Source organism: Phocoena sinus, chromosome 14 (genome assembly GCF_008692025.1).
Source record: "Phocoena sinus isolate mPhoSin1 chromosome 14, mPhoSin1.pri, whole genome shotgun sequence".
Lineage (NCBI taxonomy): Eukaryota > Metazoa > Chordata > Mammalia > Artiodactyla > Phocoenidae > Phocoena > Phocoena sinus.
Window position 1 is genome coordinate 72,889,160 of NC_045776.1, and position 18,348 is coordinate 72,907,507.

The window sequence follows — 18,348 nt, forward strand, 5'->3', positions numbered from 1 at the left end:
GCTGGCGCGGGGAGGCTGGAGGCTGCCTCCCTCGGCCGCGCGGCGCCCCTCACCCGCACCCCTTCACGTGAACCCGCGCGCCGCGAGGGCCCGCGCGGTTGGGCTCCCACTTGATGGTGGCTCCAACTGGTCAGGTTCCCCGTCCCCTCTTCCCTCCAGAGACCTCAGAGCAGTAGCAGGTCAACTTCCCGGCCCTTCCTGTTCTGCGGAGGGCTGTCCGCACCTCTTCTGAAACTGTCTGCGGGCTCTTGCCGCCGCCCTCACCCCCTGTTCCGTTTCTCCCCCAGCAGCTCCGCTCTCCACACCGCGCCATAACGGTTAACAGCATGGGCTCCCCGCGCAGAGGCACGCCGGCCCAAAGCCGGCCCCGCACCACCAGGACCCAAACCGAGTCCTCCTTAAACCAACTCCCTTGCTGAGCTGGTGATTAATCTCTATCCAAAACTCTATCCCCTTTCTTATACCCTCTGGCCTCAATCCTGTGCTAACTGCGTCAGGTGACTACAACAGTTGTTGTCACATTGTTAATGTACTAACATTGCTGGCATAGATACCATTACCACACAAACTCAGGGTGCTTCTCCAGGGCAAGATGAGTTCACAGACCCCTGAGCCATGGGCCACCTGGCCAGAGAACCCTAAACCAGAGACACCCTGACTCCCGAAACTACCATTCATCACAGAAATGATGAATCTCAGCCTCTCTGTTCTTCCCCTTAAGAAACCACCTGGAGTGGATCTGAGGCTTGTCTCCACTCTGTTGCTTGGGGCCTGCAATAAACACTGTACGTTCCTTCACCACAACCTGGTGTCAGCAGATTGGCTTTGCTGCACCTTGGACGAGTGGACCTGAGTTCGGTTCGATACAGGACCCTCTCACTACAGGCTCAGTGCTGGCCCTCAGTGAACAGATAGTAAGCAAATCAGACGCTTTCGAAGTCTCCGTTTCCTGGGCTTTGCTCCTTCCCCTCTCCTCTCCCACTAGCCCCTCTGCATCCTCCTTCCTCCTGCCCTGAGGCTGGCACTCACTCACCTGACTGCCCGCCCGTGGCCCTAACCTGGCTGGCCCTCCCTGCTCAGCAGTGGGTCTCCTAGACACCCAAGCCCTTATTCTCCTGAACTGCATCAACCCTGATTCGTGCTGGAGCTCTCCCAGGGTGGAAATGGACCCTCCCGCTGCAGCCGGCTTCACATAATCAATCTCTCTCTCTCTCTCTCTCTCTCTCTCTCTCTCTCTCTCACACACACACACAGAGTGCGGGGTTTGCAGGAAAGCAGATTAAAGGACCATCTTTCCCTCCCCAGCAGCACCCAAGCAAGGACATGAGGGTCAGGGGACAGGTATGCTTTATTACTTAGTTCCCACAGGTGATCATCCCACAGCACGAATCAGACCACCCACCTGCACTCATTTATACTTTACAAAGAACAGGTTAATGGGAGGCAGGGCAGCTTCCACAATGACCCAGCCCCGAGGCTACAGGGCCTGAGAGAACACTTCTGCTTCGAGGCCTGGTCATTCCAGGGGCCCCCACCGCACCCCACTCCTCCAGACTCCTGACCTCAGAGGAAAGAGGAGACGCTGGGTCTCACACTAAGCGCCAGGGCCCACAGAAAAGAACTGGGGAGTCCCCAAGTGGTAATTTCTCCCTTCCCACGGCCCAGCCTCCAGATGAAGAAAATAAGGCACAGTCGGTAGTGGAGAGGGAACAAAGCCAAGAACCTGAGCTGAGGACGGGCATCCTCAGACCACAGCCCGGCTCTTCCTTTCTCCCAGGCAGCTCAGTCTGGGGCAGATAGAGCTGAGGGCGGCAGGTCCACCCAGAAGACTGGGTCTGGGGACCCTGGCGAGAGGAGGCGTGGCCCCCGCCGTCCTGCCCCACAGGCCTTGACAGGGAGTCAGGGGGAAGGCCACGTGGCTCCTGCCCACTTTCCCCTGGTCCTCAGGCCAGCCCGGATCCCGGCAGGCACTGTCGGCCCTACCGAGGGTTCAGCTCCGGTAGCTCCTGAGCAGGTGCCCGGCGATCACCAGCCTCTGGATCTCACTGGTGCCTTCATAAATCTCAGTGATGCGAGCGTCACGGTAGTGCCGCTCGGCTGGCATCTCTGTCACGTAGCCCATGCCACCCAGGATCTGTATGGCCTAGGGCGGAAAGGAGGGGCTCAGGAGGAGAAGACCCCCACTCGAGGGGAAAAACAGGACAGGATCAGTGGGGGGAGGGGCAGCCGGCACACTCGCTGCTACTCAACCCTTGGGACCTCCCTCGCCCAGGCACCGGGGGCACTCACCTGGTGGGTGATGGCAGTTGCGGCCTCCGATGCAGCCAGCTTGGCCATTGCGGCCTCCTAACCACAGGGGATGGTGGCGTCAGAAACTCGACCTTGGACAGAGCGGCCAGCACACGGCCCTCAGCAGGGTGGGCCTGGGGGAGCCACCCCTTGTAGCAATAAACCCACAGGCCCAAGGAACCGGGACCCCGCCCAGATGTTTCCCTCAGTCCCTCCACCACCAAAGCTCTGGGCCGTGCCCAGGGAGACCCCAGCCCCACGGGCACCTTGATGAAAGGCCTCTTGTTATCCTTCAGCACCGCAGCGCGCCAGGTCAGCAGCCGGGCACTCTCCAGGGCCAGGGCCATGTCCGCCAACTTGAACTGCAACAACCCAGTCCCACCCCAGCAGTCGGTGTTTGCCCTCCCTCCCCTCTCCCTGCAAGACAGGAGGGAGGAGGGCAGCGAACACGGGAGCAGGTGAAAGCCATCTGGGAGGCAGAGCGGAAAGGCCAAAACTCTCTCCCTCCGCGGCACCGTGCCTCGTTACCTGGATGACCTGCAGCTTGGTGAGGGGCGCCCCGAAGGCCGTGCGATTCTCGGCGTAGTTCACAGCACAGTCGAGGGCAGCCTGGGCGATGCCCAGGGCCTGGGAGGCGATGCCGATGCGGCCCATGTCCAGGGTTTGCTGTGAGGACCGCCCTGTCAGTGGCCGGCCAGCCGGGCCCCAGGGCCCCCGCCCCCGCAGCTGGGCTCACCATGGCAATCTTGAAGCCCATCCCCGGTTCCCCCAGCAGGTTGTCCTTGGGGATGCGACAGTCCTCGAAGATGAGGTTGGCAGTGGATGAGGCCCGGATGCCCAGCTTGTCTTCCTTCTTCCCTAGCGTGAGCCCAGGCGTTGGCATGGGAACCAGGAAGGCACTGATGCCCTGGAGGCCAGATGCGCCCAGTGACTTTTTCACCTGCTCGAGGCCACGCCCCTCACACAAACCACCACAGCCACCAGCTCCTGTCCCTTCCCTCCACCTCCCTCAGAACCTCGCGGTGACGCCCTCTGCCGGCTCCTCTGGGGAAGGCGCCGCCCGGGGAGGGAGAGGGACAGGGACAGCGGCACGTGCCCCAGAGCAAGAACAGTTCCATCGGACCGAGGAGGTTTGGATCTAGAAACTCTGAACGTCTCACTGACCCTCCCTCCGGGGTCCCCACCTTGTTCTGCAAGGATCTGTCCGTGCTGGCGAAGACCACGGCGGCCGAGGCCTCCCAGGAGTTGGTGATCCAGGCTTTGGTGCCACTCAGGACCCACGAGTCACCGTCTGCCCAGGCAGTGGTGGCGGCGGCCCCCGCGTCGCTGCCGTTCCCTGCCCCACACGCAGACTCAGAGTCCACCGGCTCCTCCGCCCCCTGAGGGCACCGCCACCAACTCACCCGGAACCCAGCCTCACCCCTGGCTGGTGAGCCAGACCCAGGTCCAAGGGATCAGGGTCTGGCTCTTGAGAGAAGGCTCGAGGGCCGCACCAGCTCCCACAGCTCTCGGGGTGGGTGGTAGGGGGGATGTGACAGCTGGGTGTCTTCAAGCCAAAGGAACCCCAGGGCCCAAGTCCCTCCCTCCCAGCTCAGCCGAGGCGAGCCCGGGCTCTGTGGCGATCCCAGCAGCCAGAGCTCCACCCCAGGCCCTCACTCCTGCCCTCCTGCCCCGGGAGGCAACGAGCAGCTGACCCAGCTCAGCACCGGCCCCAGCCTGAGTCTGTCACCCCAATTCTGAGGGGAGGGGACAGGGGCAGACCACTGTCCCACGGTGATACCTGGTTCACTGAGGGCAAAGCAGCCAATTTTATCGCCACTGGTGAAAGGAGTGACCCACTGCTTCTTCTGCTCCTTGGAGCCAAACTTCAGGATAGGCCCCAAGTAGAGGGACTGGGGGGACAGTGCAGAGCGGTCGGAGGCCTTCCAGCCCAGAACACCTGCCTGCCCGCGTACCCACCCCCAGGCCTCCTCTCTCCAGAGGCCCACGCAAGGGACCAGGTCCAGAGGTGGTCGGGGGCAGGGAGCCAAGGCCGGGCTGTGCCCCGGATGTGGGGCTGTGTGGCAGAGGGCCTGCCCCCCACCCACAGGAGCTTCCCCTCCACCGGTGTATCCAGGGCCCAGGCGCGAGACTCACGTTGTTGACGCTCATGATGACTCCAGTGGAGGCACAGCCCCGGCTGATCTCCTCCATGGCAATGGCGTAGGCCAGGTAATCGAGGCCGGCACCGCCAAACTCCTCGGGCACATCCATGGCCATGAGCCCCAGCTCACCCATCTTCTTCACCTGGCCCCAGGGAAGGATGTCATGGCAAGGGCAGCTGCCAGGGGACGGTGCCCACCCTCTCCACCCCCAACCCTCCTGCCCCTGAGCCAGTGCCTGCAGAAACTCAGGTCACGTGGCCACATCCACCTACCCCAGGACCCCCGAGGCTGAGTCTGCAAGACAGCACCATTCATTGAAGCCGTCCTGTCCCCACATTCCGCCCCAACTCTACCCTGTGTCTACAGACACAACCAGTGAGCAGGCAGAAGGCACAAGAAGGCTTTAGAGGCCTCTGAGGTAGGGAGCAGAGCAGGGCAGCACACTGCCACACAGACCTTCTTTCAGTCCCTCACGCGTACCATACTTCCCCTCCCCACCACAGGGCCTCTGCACATGCTGTTTCCTGTCAGTGATATCCTTTATCAACTAGTTATTATCTCCTCCCGTCCTTGGGGCTCAGCTCAAGCATCACTGCTGCTGCATGGCCACCTCTGACCTCACTGAGTCAGATCCTTCAATCACACGCTCCTGCAGCATCTGTGCCTCTCCTTAGTGGTGCCTGTGCAGCTGTAATTTCGCACCTATTCACGTGCTTGTTCTGATTAAGGTCTCTCTCTGTGACCACGAGGGCAGAGATAGTGCGGTTTTGTCCACTGCTATATTCCAATGCCAGTGAAAGAATGAATAAAGGGGAAGAAGCTTGGAATTTTTGACTTGCAATACCAGTGGTGGTCATCGTTAATTATCAATGCCCCACGCTGAAAAATGCTTTATGTGTACTCTTAAATTTGAGTCTCGCCGAAGCTCTGTGAGGACAATGCTGAGTCAACCTCATGTCACAGGTAAGGAAACCGGAGCTCAGGGAGGTGAAGCAACCAGTTCGGGGCGGAGCTTGTAAGTGGTGGGGCTGGGACTGAAATCCAGCACTGACTCCAGGACCTCAACCAGCTCAGACCCTTCAGCAGGTTCCTAGGACAGATTCCTTACCCTCTGTCAGCCTGCTCCCCACCTGGGAAACAGGGACCACAACAGAACCTGCGTAGCTTTGAGAAGAAACAACTAAAATGAATGGCCTCTACGGAGCAGGCTGGGGTAGAAGAGGGACCGTTGCTTTTCATTAGAAAATCATTTTAGGACTTCCCTGGTGGCACAGTGGTTAAGAATCCGCCTGCCAATGCAGGGGACATGGGTTCGAGCCCTGGTCCGGGAAGATCCCACATGCTGTGGAGCAACTAAGCCCAGTGTGCCACAACTCCTGAGCCTGCGCTCTAGAGCCCACGAGCCACAACTACTGAGCCCACGTGCTGCAACTACTGAAGTCCGCGTGCCTAGAGCCTGTGCTCCACAACAAGAGAAGCCACCGCAATGAGAAGCCCGAGAACCACAACGAAGAGTAGCCCCCGCTCGCCGCAATCAGAGAAAGCCCGCACACAGCAACGCAGACCCAACATAGCCAAAAATAAATAAATAAATAAAATTATAAAAAAGAAAAAAAAAGAATCCACCTGCCAATGCAGGGGACACGGGCTCAATCCCTAGTCCAGGAAGATCCCACATGCCACAGAGCAACTAAGCCCGTGCACCACAACTACTGAGCCTGTGCTCTGGAGCCCACGAGCCACAACTACTGAGCCCACGTGCTGTAACTACTGAAGCCCACACACCTAGAGCCCGTGCTCCACAACAAGAGAAGCCACCACAATGAGAAGCCTGCGCACCGCAATGAAAAGTAGCCCCCGCTCACCGCAACTAGAGAAAGCCTGCGTGCAGCAATGAGGACACAATGTGGCCAAAAATAAAATATAAATAAATTCATAAAAAGAAAATCATTTTGTCATATGTATCCTGTAACCGTGTTCTTAGACTATGCTGACTTCAATGAAGCAAATCAGTAAGAATGTCTGCCATATTTTCTCATTTGTCTATAATTAATATTACTTCTGTGATCATAAGTTTGATTCCCCCCTTCCCCAAACAGTACTTACTTCATAGAACTGTTTTTAGGACTAACTGAGACAATATATATATAAAATGCTGAGCCCAGTACCTGGCACGAGGTGAGTGATCAGTGAATGGCACTGTTTAAAAAATTTTATTGAAGTATAGCTGATTTACAATGTTGTGTTAATTTCTGCTCTACAGCAAAGTGACTCCGTTATACATCTATATAGTCTTTTTCATATTCTTTTCCATTATGGTTTATCACAGGATGTTGAATATAGTTCCCTGTGCTATACAATAGGACCTTATTGTTTATCCATCCTATATATAATAGTTTGGATACACTAATTCCAAACTCCCAATCCTTCCCTCCCCTTGGCAACCACAAGTCTGTTCTCTATGTCTGTGAGTCTATTTCTGTTTTGTAGATGGCTTCATGTGTGTTGTTTTTTGTTTTTTATGGGTTTTTTTGTGGGTTTTTTTGCGGTACGCAGGCCTCTCACTGCTGCGGCCTCTCCCGTCGCGGAGCACAGGGTCTGGACACGCAGGCTCAGCGGCCATGGCTCACGGGCCCAGCCACTCCACGGCATGTGGGATCTTCCCAGACTGGGCACGAACCCATGTGCCCTGCATCAGCAGGTGGACTCTCAACCACTGCGCCACCAGGGAAGCCCCATGTGTGTTGTATTTTAGATTCTACATATAAGTGATATCACATGGTATTTGTCTTCCTCTGACTTACTTCGCTTAGTATGATAATCTCTAGGTCCATCCATGTTGCTGCAAACGGCATTATTTCATTCTTTTTAATGGCTGAGTAGTATTCCATTGTATACGTGTACCACATATTCTTTATCTTTTCATCGGTCGATGGACATTTAGGTTGTTTCTATGTCTTGGCTATTGTAAATAGTGCTGCTATGAACACAGAGCTACATGTATCTTTTCAAATTATAGTTTTGTCTGGGTATATGCCCAGGAGTGGGATTGTTGGATCACATGGTAGCTCTATTTTTAGTTTTTTAAGGAACCTCTATACTGTTCTCCATAGTGACTTCACCAATTTACATTCCCACCAACAGTGTAGGAGGGTTCCCTTTTCTCCATAAGCTCTCCAGCACTTATTATTCATAGACTTCTTAATGATGGCCATTCTGACCGGTGTGAGGTGGTACCTCATTGTAGTTTTGATGGGCAGTTCTCTAAGAATTAGCAATGATGAGCAAGTGAATGGCATTTATCATCATTAAGTGACTGATAAGTTCTTGTCTTGACAGTGATGTCTGGGAGGAGGGGCACTGGTGAATCTGCTGAACTTCCATAATGATTTGTGTCCCTCTACGAAACTGCTTGTTTGATTCTGCCTTGAGTTGTTCCCATGGGAAACTCTTGTAAGACTCTAAGCTTGGGGTGGGCCTGACCGTGCTCAGGGTCTCCCGTGTAACACAGGGGAGGAGACGGCCAGTGCGTGGGAGGCAGAATGACAGCCCCCCAAAGACGAGCACGTCCTAACCCCCGGGACCTGTGAATATGTTTCCTCACGTGGCAAAAGGGACTCTGCAGGTGAGATTAAGAGAAGGATCGTGAGGTGGGGGGCTGCCCTGGATGATCCAGGGGGGCTAATGTCATCGCAGGGTCCTTGTAAGGGAAAGACGGAGACAGGAGGGGCAGAGAAGGAGATGGGACAATGAAAGCAGAGGCTGGAGGGACTGGGATGCTGGCTGGAGTGGGGGGTGGTCATGAGCCAAGGAATGCAGGCGGCCACTAGACGCTGGGAAAGGCAAGGAAGTGATTCTCCCCTGAAGCCACTGGAAGGGACGCAGGCCTGCCCAAACCTTGATTTTAAGCTCAGAGAGACCCATTTTGGATTTCTGCCCTCCAGGAACTGTCAGATACTAAATGTGTACTATTCTAAGCCACTGAGTCTGTGGTAATTTGTTACAACAGCAACGGGAAGCTACTACACAGTGATAAATGGGACTCAGAGCTCCCAGGGATGTGTCATTTCGAGAATCGCTTAAAAAAAATTCTGTGGTCACTGCGCACCTGGGGCCAGCGGGGGTGATGCTGCTCAGAAAAGCTGCATCATTGCAGCTGGTGGGAATCAAGGAGGGAGTGGGAGTGGAAAGTAGACTGTGGTTTAGGCAGGGTTGTCTCTGACACGACCCGGCGACTCACTAAGCCCTGTGCCAGCACAAGCGTGCCCTCAGAACAGAGCCCCCTTTTTTTTTTTTTTTTAATTTTCTTTGGTTTTTGGCTGCACTGCACAGAATGTGGGATCTTCGTCCCCTGACCAGGGATCGAACCCATGCCCCTGCACTGGAAGCGCAGAGTCTTAACCACTGGACCGCCAGGGAAGTCCCAGAGCCCCTTCTGAACCCACACTTAGGGCCTGCAACAAACCTATTCCAGGGTAGAATAGTGTTTTATGCGGAATGCCTGTGCTGGGTCAGGAGCCAGGGTCGTATTCTACCAGGTGCCAGAAATACGCAGGGTCCCCAAGATTCATGCTCAGGCCTGGACAGGAACCCTGCTGAAGTGCGTTCTCGCCAAACAGCAAAAGAGACTGAGCTAACAAAAAAAAGCCCCAATTGTCTCACCCTACACGCGCCACCCAGCTTCCCTGGACACTAAGATCCACCCCCTCTTCAGCCTCTATCTCCAGTACACAACCCTGGGATAAACGACAGATCAGCCGATCACACCATGACGCCATTTCACCCCAAGAAACAGAACGGGAACCAAAATTCCCAGACGGAGTGTAGGCAGGACAAGGATTACCCCATTTTCCTGTTACGGAAGGGGGCTCACGTGCAGACGGTGCCAGTCCCGGGACACCTGGATGGAGAAGCCAGAACTCCTGGCACTCGTCTCTACACCACACCACTGTCCTCTGACTCTCCTGACAGTTCTCTCTGTCTGAATAAAAAGCTGTAGGAGTTCACAATGACTGCACCCAAGTGACTTCACTAGCATGCTATTTCCCCCAACCTTTCTCATTCTGAAGTGGATCTCGAGATTTCTGGCAATATGCCATGGCCAGCTGCAGGAACATTCTAGAAAAAAATTGGAGACATGGACTTCCCTGGCGGTCCAGTGGTTAAGACTCCATGCTTCCACTGCAGGGGCCACAGGTTGGATTCCTGGTTGGGGAACTAAAATCCCACATGCCACACGGTGTGGCCACAAAAAAAAAAAATTGGAGACAATGGCAGTGGAGAGGAGAGACAGTACAATCAAAAAGAAGAAGAAATCAGGGACTTCCCTGGCGGCACAGTGGTTAAGAATCTGCCTGCCAGCGCAGGGGACGCGGGTTCGGGCCTTAGTCCAGGAAGAAGATCCCACATGCTGCAGAGCAACTAAGCCCGTGCACCACAACTACTGAGCCTGCACTCTAGAGCCCGTGAGCCACAACTACTGAGCCCACATGCCTAGAGCCCATGCTCCGCAACAAGAGAAGCCACCACAATGAGAAGCCCGCTCACCGCAACAAAGAGTAGCCCCCACTCGCCGCAACTAGAGAAAGCCTGCGTGCAGCAATGAAGACCCAATGCAGCCAAAAATGAATAAATAAATAAACTTATATTAAAAAAAAAAGAAATCAGAAACAAAAAGCAGCAGCACACACACACAAAAAGACCGTATGTTCAGTTGTATAAATCATTCCTGATCTAAGCATGTTGATGGTAACTGGCTAACAGCTGCCAGGCTCCCTAATATTTTCCCCTAGCAGCCTGACCTTCAGAGAGACCTCAAGGGGAACCCCTCAGAGCTGCTACCCACAGTGGTTACTCTCAGCCCCTTGTGTCTGTGAACCAGGAGTCCAGACCTGCATCCCTGACTGGGCCAAGCCTGGTGGTCTCCAAACTCCCAAGAGAAAATGTGAGAAAGAGAAGGACCCCCTTCCTAGCAGAGTGAGCCTTCAGCACCTGCTGCCTTCATATTTGGGACACATTTAGAGGACACTTCATATAAAAATAGTGCTTTTAAGTCACTTCTAAAGCTCACATATTTAAAAAATCAAATTTGTCCTGGGACAAAGTCCCAGGGAGTCTGGGACTTCCCACCAGGGAAGTCCCAGACTCCTTTTAGAGAATCAAATTCCCTAACTTGTTGAAAATTTGTTGCTTTATTCAAGGGGAAGAGGCTGCGGGAGCCACCTCCCCAGTTCCCACGCTGGGTCAGTGTGTGCTAAGTGCTGGGACAATAAGGACACTCAGGATGACTTAACCATAAAATTCAAGTCCATAAAGTTCAGCAAACATCTGCTGAATGCCAAGCACTTACGGAGGGCGAGGAGGTAGGGGCGTGAACAAGACCAATCCCGGCCTGCAGGGAGACAACTGTGGGAAATAACTGCGACACAGGATACACACCATCACGTGACAAGCACACGCAGAGAATTAGGGATTATGAACGAACACTCCTGAAACACAGAGAGATGAATTCTTGCCGGGAGAGGTGAGAGGCGGTGCCATTCAGGGGACGCTTCCAGGGTGGAATTCACAGAAGCCTGTGCACATGAGGAAGAAGAAAAATGGACTATGATTTGAGAGGTTTCTATGTGGTTAACTATCATCTGAGATAGGGCAAGAGGACGAAAAGCAGGTTTTGCACCTGATATATTAAAGTTACTCAATAAGGGACTTCCCTGGCGGCACAGTGGTTAAGAATCCGCCTACTGATGCAGGGGACTCAGGTTCGAGCCCTGGTCCGGGAAGATCCCACACGCCACGGAGCAACTAAGCCTGTGCACCACAACTACTGAGCCTGCGCTCTAGAGCCTGTGAGCCACAACTACTGAGCCCACGTGCCACAACTACTGAAGCCCATGTGCCACAACTACTGAAGCCTGTGTGCCACAACTACTGAAACCCGTGCACCACAACTACTGAGCCTGTGCTCTAGAGCCTGCAAGCCACAACTACTGAGCCCATGTGCCACAACTACTGAAGCCCACGTGCCACAACTACTGAAGCCCACACGCCTAGAGCCCGTGCTCCACAAGAAGCCACTGCAATGAGAAGCCTGAGCACAGCAAATGAAGAGTGGCCCCTGCTCACCGCAAGCAGAGAAAGGCCCACACGCAGCAACGAAAACCCAATGCAGCCAAGAATAAATAAAATAAAATAAATTAATTTTTTAAAAAGTTACTCAATAAACATTCACTGAGTGAAGGAAAAGAAACTGGGTTCAGTTTCATACATATAAATATGCACATATAGGGACTTCCCTGGCAGCCCAGTGGTTAGGACTCCACGCTTCCACTGCAGGGGCCCGGGTTCCACCCCAGATCAGGGAACTAAGTTCCCAAAAGATGCTCAGTGCGGCCACAAAAAAAAAAAAAAAATGCACATATACATTTCCAGGTTCCGGAGTCCAAAGCTGGTTTGGAAACACCATTCTATTTCCTATTTCCCTTTATAACATAAAAGCATTATAAACTCGTAACTACTTTTTTTTTTTCTCGGGGGCAGGGGTTAGGTTTGGACACAGAAAGAGTAAAGTTCCGCTTAGATTACAAAACAAGCCACGTGAGCAGAAACTGGCACTAGCTTTCCACCTCCTTCGTGGCCTGCCCACCTCTCAATTCTTCTCCCCTTGACTCTTCCCCAGTAAACCCACTTTTCTTGGGGGAAAAAAATTCTTCAGGAAAAAAATATTAGAGGTCACTAATTAGGGACTTCCCTGGTGGTCCACTGGGTAAGACTCCGCACTCCCAATGCAGGGGGCCCAGGTCGATCCCTGGTCGGAGAACTAGATCCACATGCATGCCGCAACTAAAAGATCCCGAATGCCGCAACTAAGACCCAGTGCAGCCAAAGTAAATAAATACATTTTTAAAAAGAAGAAAAAAAAAAAGAAGGAAAGGTATCACTAACTAAGCATCTCCTATAGGCCGGTGGGGTCGGGGTGGGGGGTAAGCTCAGAGTCTACATCTGGCTCCTCCAATCCCAGCTGTGTGACTGCTGACCAAGAAATGTAACCCCTGGCTTCAGTTTCCTCATCTGAAGACTGGAGGTCAATGAAGTAACTGCCTCAGGGTGTTTTGTTGAAGATTTAATGGATAAGTACCTGGAATACAGTAACCCCCAAATGATAGTTACTCTTGTTATTATTACTATCGTCATTTTAAAACACTAGTGGACACACAGCACAGGGAGATCAGCTCGGTGCTTTGTGTCCACCTAGAGGGGTGGGATAGGGAGGGTAGGAGGGAGGGAGACGCAAGAGGGAGGAGACATGGGGATATATGTATATGTATAGCTGATTCACTTTGTTATAAAGCAGAAACTAACACACCATTGTAAAGCAATTATACTCTAATAAAGATGTTAAAAAAAATTTTTTTAAATAGAATAGTGGTATTATTTTTAATTTTGCAACCTGCCCTATTATCCCTGTGTCTACTGCTTTGACCCTTCTGCCTGTTTAAGCCCTGGATTCCCTTCTGTAATGGGGGGAGCTGAGCACTACCCACAGTAACAGAGAGTGTTAAAAGCAAAAAGCCAACCAGCCTCAATCCTTAGCGAAGGGAAACATTGAGCAACCTCTGCATCCCATCAGCCACCAAAACGACAGTCCAGTTTGTGTGGGGCAGGGGCAAGATCAGAAGATCTATTTCTCCCGGAGCTCTACGACCTCAGGCAATTCCTACAACTGCTCCTACATCCTCTAGACAAAGGAAATAACAGCAGGACTCCTGATAACCTAACCAGATTACAGATATGAAAACACCTGTCCAAGATCAAACCAAATAAATGCTATCACTACTCTGAGCTAGGTCATGCATCAGCAAGTCTGGACTGAGCAGCCTCCGGGTGCCAGAATGTGTCAGAAGGCAGGAGGCTGATGCTTTTGATCTCTTCCTTCCACATCCATTTCTGCCACTATTTAGTGGCAGGATCAATTTGCAAACTTCCCCGCCCTATAAAGCAAGTAAGAGATTACAAAGCCAGAGGACTGGTGAAGAGTTGGTTGGTAGAAAGCCTGTTTCTACTGCCAGTTTTCTTGCACAAAGCAAGTCTATGTCTGTAATATAATAAGCATTATAATTTGAGGGAATATAGGAAATATAAATCAAGTGGTCTGTCATTTGGCCAGAAAAGCCCCAATATACAGCCATGTCTTGGACAACTGCTCTGAGGGCAGCACCAGAGTGTGGCGGTATGGAGGATACAGGGGTAGTTTAGGCCCTTGACGATAATATTCCCGATTAGAACAGGGCTTCCCAGCTGGGCTTCTGGGACAAGCACGTGGCTAGGGGATGGAGCAGGGTTTTGGAGCCAATCACACCAGGTCTACTGGTCCATAGACAGTATGCCTTGGAAAATCACTTCACCTCTCTGTGCCTCAATTTTCTCAACTGTAATAAAAATAATAATAGTATTAATAGCTTCTGGTTTTCAAGTACCAGGCACCATGAACTTGACATACGTGATCTCCCACAATCCTTGCAAGCATTCCAGGAAGCCAAATGGAGATTAGACATGCAGCTGGGGATGCCCTCAGGACTAAATGAGAGGACATGATTTCAATGCTTAACACCTAAACGTTGCCCAACTAATTTTGGTGCTCAGAATGCCACTTGCCTACCCCACTTTGAGCTCCTTGGGTATTCCCACAGTCCGGGCACAGTGCCCGATACACTGTGAACACACAACATTCACTAAGCTGGAAAAGTGGCCCCAGAGCCTATGAGGCATGTGAATGGTGATCACAACTCCTGAATTCCTCAGACTGGAAAACAGGCGTGGAGAAGAGGCCAGACAGACTGGCTCTTTCACAAGTTATGTACTTAACAAATATCTATTGAGTATACTGTGTGCCAGACATCTTGCCAAGCCAGGGGATGGAGACAGCAGGAACATCTCAAACTTGTCATTATAGATGGAGTGATACAACGGCATGGGGAGGAGGGGACTGACTGGGATCTCGGCAGCCGGCAGAAGACAGACTTGGGTTCAAACTTTAGCTCTGTAACTCATTAGCTCCATGACCTTGGGCACATTTAATCCTCTCATCAATCTGAGTTTCATCAACTGTACAAAAGGGTATGTAATAATGGCACCTTCATCTCATAGGACAGTTTTAAGAAACAGATAAGCTAGGGACTTCGCTGGAGGTTCAGCGGTTAAGAATCCGAGCTTCCACTGCAGGGGGGCGCAGGTTCTCTCCCTGGTCGGGGGAGCTAAGATCCCGCATGCCGCGTGGTGCGGCCAAACGAAAAGAAACAGGTGAGCTAACCCATCGGAACTTAGGACAATGCCGAGCACGTGGTCAGCATTTTATAAGCATTAGCTATTACTATCAACACAACGCCCAGTACGTAGTAAGCATATCAACCATCCACCATTATTACTGTTATTCCAGAAGTTACATCCTGGCTATAGGCCTCATTCTGGACACGGGAAACCTCCAGGGCATTTTCTGGGTCCCAGGACCACCACCCCCACCCCCCACTTAGGGTTCCTTGATTGCAGTCTCCGTGCCTCTGGATGTCACTGTCACCAATCATCCTGGAGCTGACGGTACCTGTACTCTTAAACTCTCACCTGAGCCGCCGGGAAGCGATGTTCCTTGTCCACCTGGGCCGCGATGGGAAAGAGCTCCTTCTCAGCAAAGTCCCGGCACGTCTGACGAAGCATCTGGTGTGTCTCGGGCAGTTCCACAGACTGGTAGATGGTATGTAAGCAACACCAGTCCCGAGGCCGGAGAGCTGCCAATGAGAATAGTCAGTGGAAGGGGAATGTAAGAGGTCTTGCGTAGTAATAATAATAATAATAATAATAGTGATCCACTAACTGGGTTGTTCTCCACCACGGATGATTTTGTCCCCCAAGGGACATCTGGCAATGTCTGGAGACATTTTTGGTTGTCTCAACCGAAGGGTGGTATGGAGTGGGTAGAGGCCAGGAATACTGCTAAACATTGTATAGGACAGATACCATGACAAGAAATTATAGGCCCAAAATGTTGATAGCGCTGCTGTTGGGAATAGCACTGAATGTTTACTATGCTTGCTAAACACTTTGTACAATGATCCCACTCAATCACCAGTATAACACCAATAATAGTACGAGCACAGCTCTGTGACCTTAGGCGAGGATCCTAACTTCACAGGTTTCTCTAAATGTGGAGGACACCAGTACTCAGCTCCTGGGCTGGGAGGATGAGATACTGACTGTAGCACTTAGCACGGGGCCTGGCAGAGACAGCTCTCAAAGAGGGTCCCCTTTATTATTATTCAGGGTGAGTGGGTCTTGACCAGGCAAAGGAAGCCCTGGCTACAGGTGTCACTGCTGCTACAGCTGGAGAGAAATGAGATGGGAAAGGTACTGTATGCAATCAGCCACAAGCGCTAATACTGAGCACCTGTATAATGCCAGGCACCTGTGATTTAACCCTTATAACAACTCTATGAGAACAACAGTATTACTGTGGTCATTTTACACAAGAGCGAGCTGAGGCTGACAGGGGCCCAAGGTCACATAAGCACAGTCTGGGTTCAATCCCAAGGCTGGCTCCCGAGGAATGGCGCACCCTGAACCTCCGCTGAAGGTGCAATGAAGGGAGGGGAATGTGGGTGCAGCGGTGAAAACTGGGCTGGGAGTGGGGGTCAGAGCAGGTGCCGGGGCCACGCAGGCGCAAGGAGCAGTCCAACTGGGGCAAAGGCCGCGCGTTGCCGGAGGGGCACCGCCAGCCCGCCTGCGTCAGGCGAGAATCGGCCTCCGGGTCCCACGCCCGCCCAGCCTGCCCCGGGCCACAACGCACTCACCTCCGCGGACGGGGCCACAGGCCCGGACGAGCAGCGTGGCGGCCATGGAGGACAGAGACCAGCAAAGGCACTGGGCTTCCTCCAGGCGACCTCGGGCCGTGAGCGCGGGTTCCGGCGCGGGGCGGGGGGCGGGGCCGGCGGGGCGGGGCCGGCGCGCGCTCGCGCTCCGGGGGCGGGGCCTGCCTCGGGTCCTCCTGAGCCCCGCCTCCCTCCCAAGGGATAAATCAAACTGTCCGGTGTTTGGGGAAGTCTCCGAAATCGGTTTCAGGCCGATCCTAAAGCTCTTCGAGGCTGGGGGCGGGGGGGGCCCTATCTCTCCTAAAATCCAATTCCGTGGCCTAAAAAGCCCTATCTGGCCTTCCCCCGCCTCCCTTCCCGGCCCCACGCCCACCATGCTCTTGCTGTAGCCTCACAGGGCAGCTTTTCTCTAATACTTGTAGCTGGTTCCTGCCTCCAAACCTTTGCAGTCACCGTTCCCTCAGCTGGAACTCTCCTTCCCTTCATCACTCGCTGAGGCCTGCCCTGACCGCAGGAGGCCAGTGTTTCCCCACACACACTCTCCATCCCGTTGTTTTATTTATTCCCGGCACGTAGCATCTGAAACCTTATCAAGCCCCCCTGTAAGTCTGAGCGCCAAGAGGGACAAGGGTCTTGTCTTGCGTTGGTGCTCATTATGTAGACATGGGGAGTTGGGTTGCTGGGAAGGCTGTGCAGGTGGGGTGGCACTGCTGCTTCCCTGTTCCATTGTGGTCCCACCGTCTCACTCCCAACTGGGGGGCAAAGCCCCCCACCCCACCCCTCCACCGGGAGCAGGGGGCACTGGTCCTTAGCGTCCGTCAGGACGCCTTCACCCTGCCCAAAAAACTACGGCGATTTCACTTGCCTGCCAAGGGTCTTGCATGGGCACAGGTGTGAGTCAGACTTCCACAGGCTCCAGACACCTCCCACACGCCCCCAGGAACCCAGTCTCTCCAGCTGCCTTTCTTCTCCCATAACTCAGCCAGGCGTCTGTCCCCAGCACTGACCCACACGCCAAAAGTTCTGTCTTCCTTCAAGACCTTGCTCTGCTTCCTGCAGATCTATTAAAAGATGCGGCAAAGTCTTTCAAATGTTACCTTGCACTTAAAAGAAATGCATTCAGGGGCTTCCCTGGTGGCGCAGTGGTTAAGAGTCCGCCTGCCGATACAGGGGACGGGGGTTCGTGCCCCAGTCCGGGAGGATCCCACATGCCGCGGAGTGGCTGGGCCCGTGAGCCATGGCCGCTGAGCCTGCGCGTCCGGAGCCTGTGCTCCGCAACGGGAGAGGCCAAAACAGTGAGAGGCCCGCATACTGCAAAAAAAAATAATAATAATAAATTAATTAATTAAAATATAAGTAAATTAATGGAGCCAAGATCTCAGCTTCATTAATAAATCTAAAAAAAGAAAAAAGAAATGCATTCAAAAGAAATCCTCTAAATCCACAGTACTTTTACTGTCGTTGGCAAATGCTCCGAAGCTTCCTCACCTTTCATCACTCTACCTGGGCACCAGGAAGAAAAGAGCAAGAAGCAGGAGAAAGGGGGAAATGAGTGATGTTTGTGGGCAGAGGCCAATAGGCCTTCAGGTGCCACAGACCATCTAAACCAGACTTATTTTTAACCTGTATTGTTTGTGAGCTTAAACATGGATGTAAGTTTTATATGAAAAGTATACAAGTTTTCCAAAAGACACACAAATCAGAAGATGGTTGCACGGGGTTGGATAGAGGGAGGGAACGGGCTGTAAACACCAGGCACTTGAGGGAACTTTCTGAGGTGATGGAAATGCCCTGTATCATGATTGTGATCATGTATCCATTTGTCAAAACTCATCAAACTGTACTCTTTTTTTCTGGTGTTTTTGTTTTTTGGTTTGTTTTTTTTTTTGCAGTACACGGGCCTCTCACTGTTGTGGCCTCTTCCATTGCAGAGCACAGGCTCCGGATGCGCAGGCTCAGCGGCCACGGCTCACGGGCCTAGCCGCTCCGCAGCATGTGGGACCTTCCCGGACCAGGGCATGAACCCGTGTCCCCTGCATCAGCAGGCGGACTGAACC

The 18,348-nt window shown here is 52.9% G+C and overlaps 1 protein-coding gene across 3 annotated transcripts; it reads right to left on the reverse strand.

Annotated features, from left to right (window-relative positions):
- Positions 1-1,330: 1,330 nt before the first annotated feature.
- ACADS (acyl-CoA dehydrogenase short chain) lies at positions 1,331-17,518 on the reverse strand. Of its 3 annotated transcripts, XM_032603639.1 has the most exons (11): positions 17,389-17,518; positions 16,274-16,877; positions 15,051-15,214; positions 4,426-4,575; positions 4,070-4,181; positions 3,474-3,625; positions 3,026-3,196; positions 2,818-2,955; positions 2,556-2,651; positions 2,290-2,346; positions 1,331-2,143 (listed from the first exon to the last, which is right to left on the reverse strand). In XM_032603639.1, exons 2-11 carry the CDS (start codon positions 16,665-16,667, stop codon positions 1,991-1,993), a joined length of 1,587 nt encoding a protein of 528 aa, XP_032459530.1. In that variant the 5' UTR covers positions 16,668-16,877; positions 17,389-17,518; the 3' UTR covers positions 1,331-1,990. The 3 variants fall into 3 exon arrangements, with proteins under 3 accessions (XP_032459530.1, XP_032459531.1, XP_032459529.1); XM_032603640.1 differs by having other exon boundaries at positions 2,290-2,381; positions 16,274-17,475; XM_032603638.1 differs by having other exon boundaries at positions 16,274-17,470.
- Between the last annotated feature and the right edge of the window lie 830 nt (positions 17,519-18,348).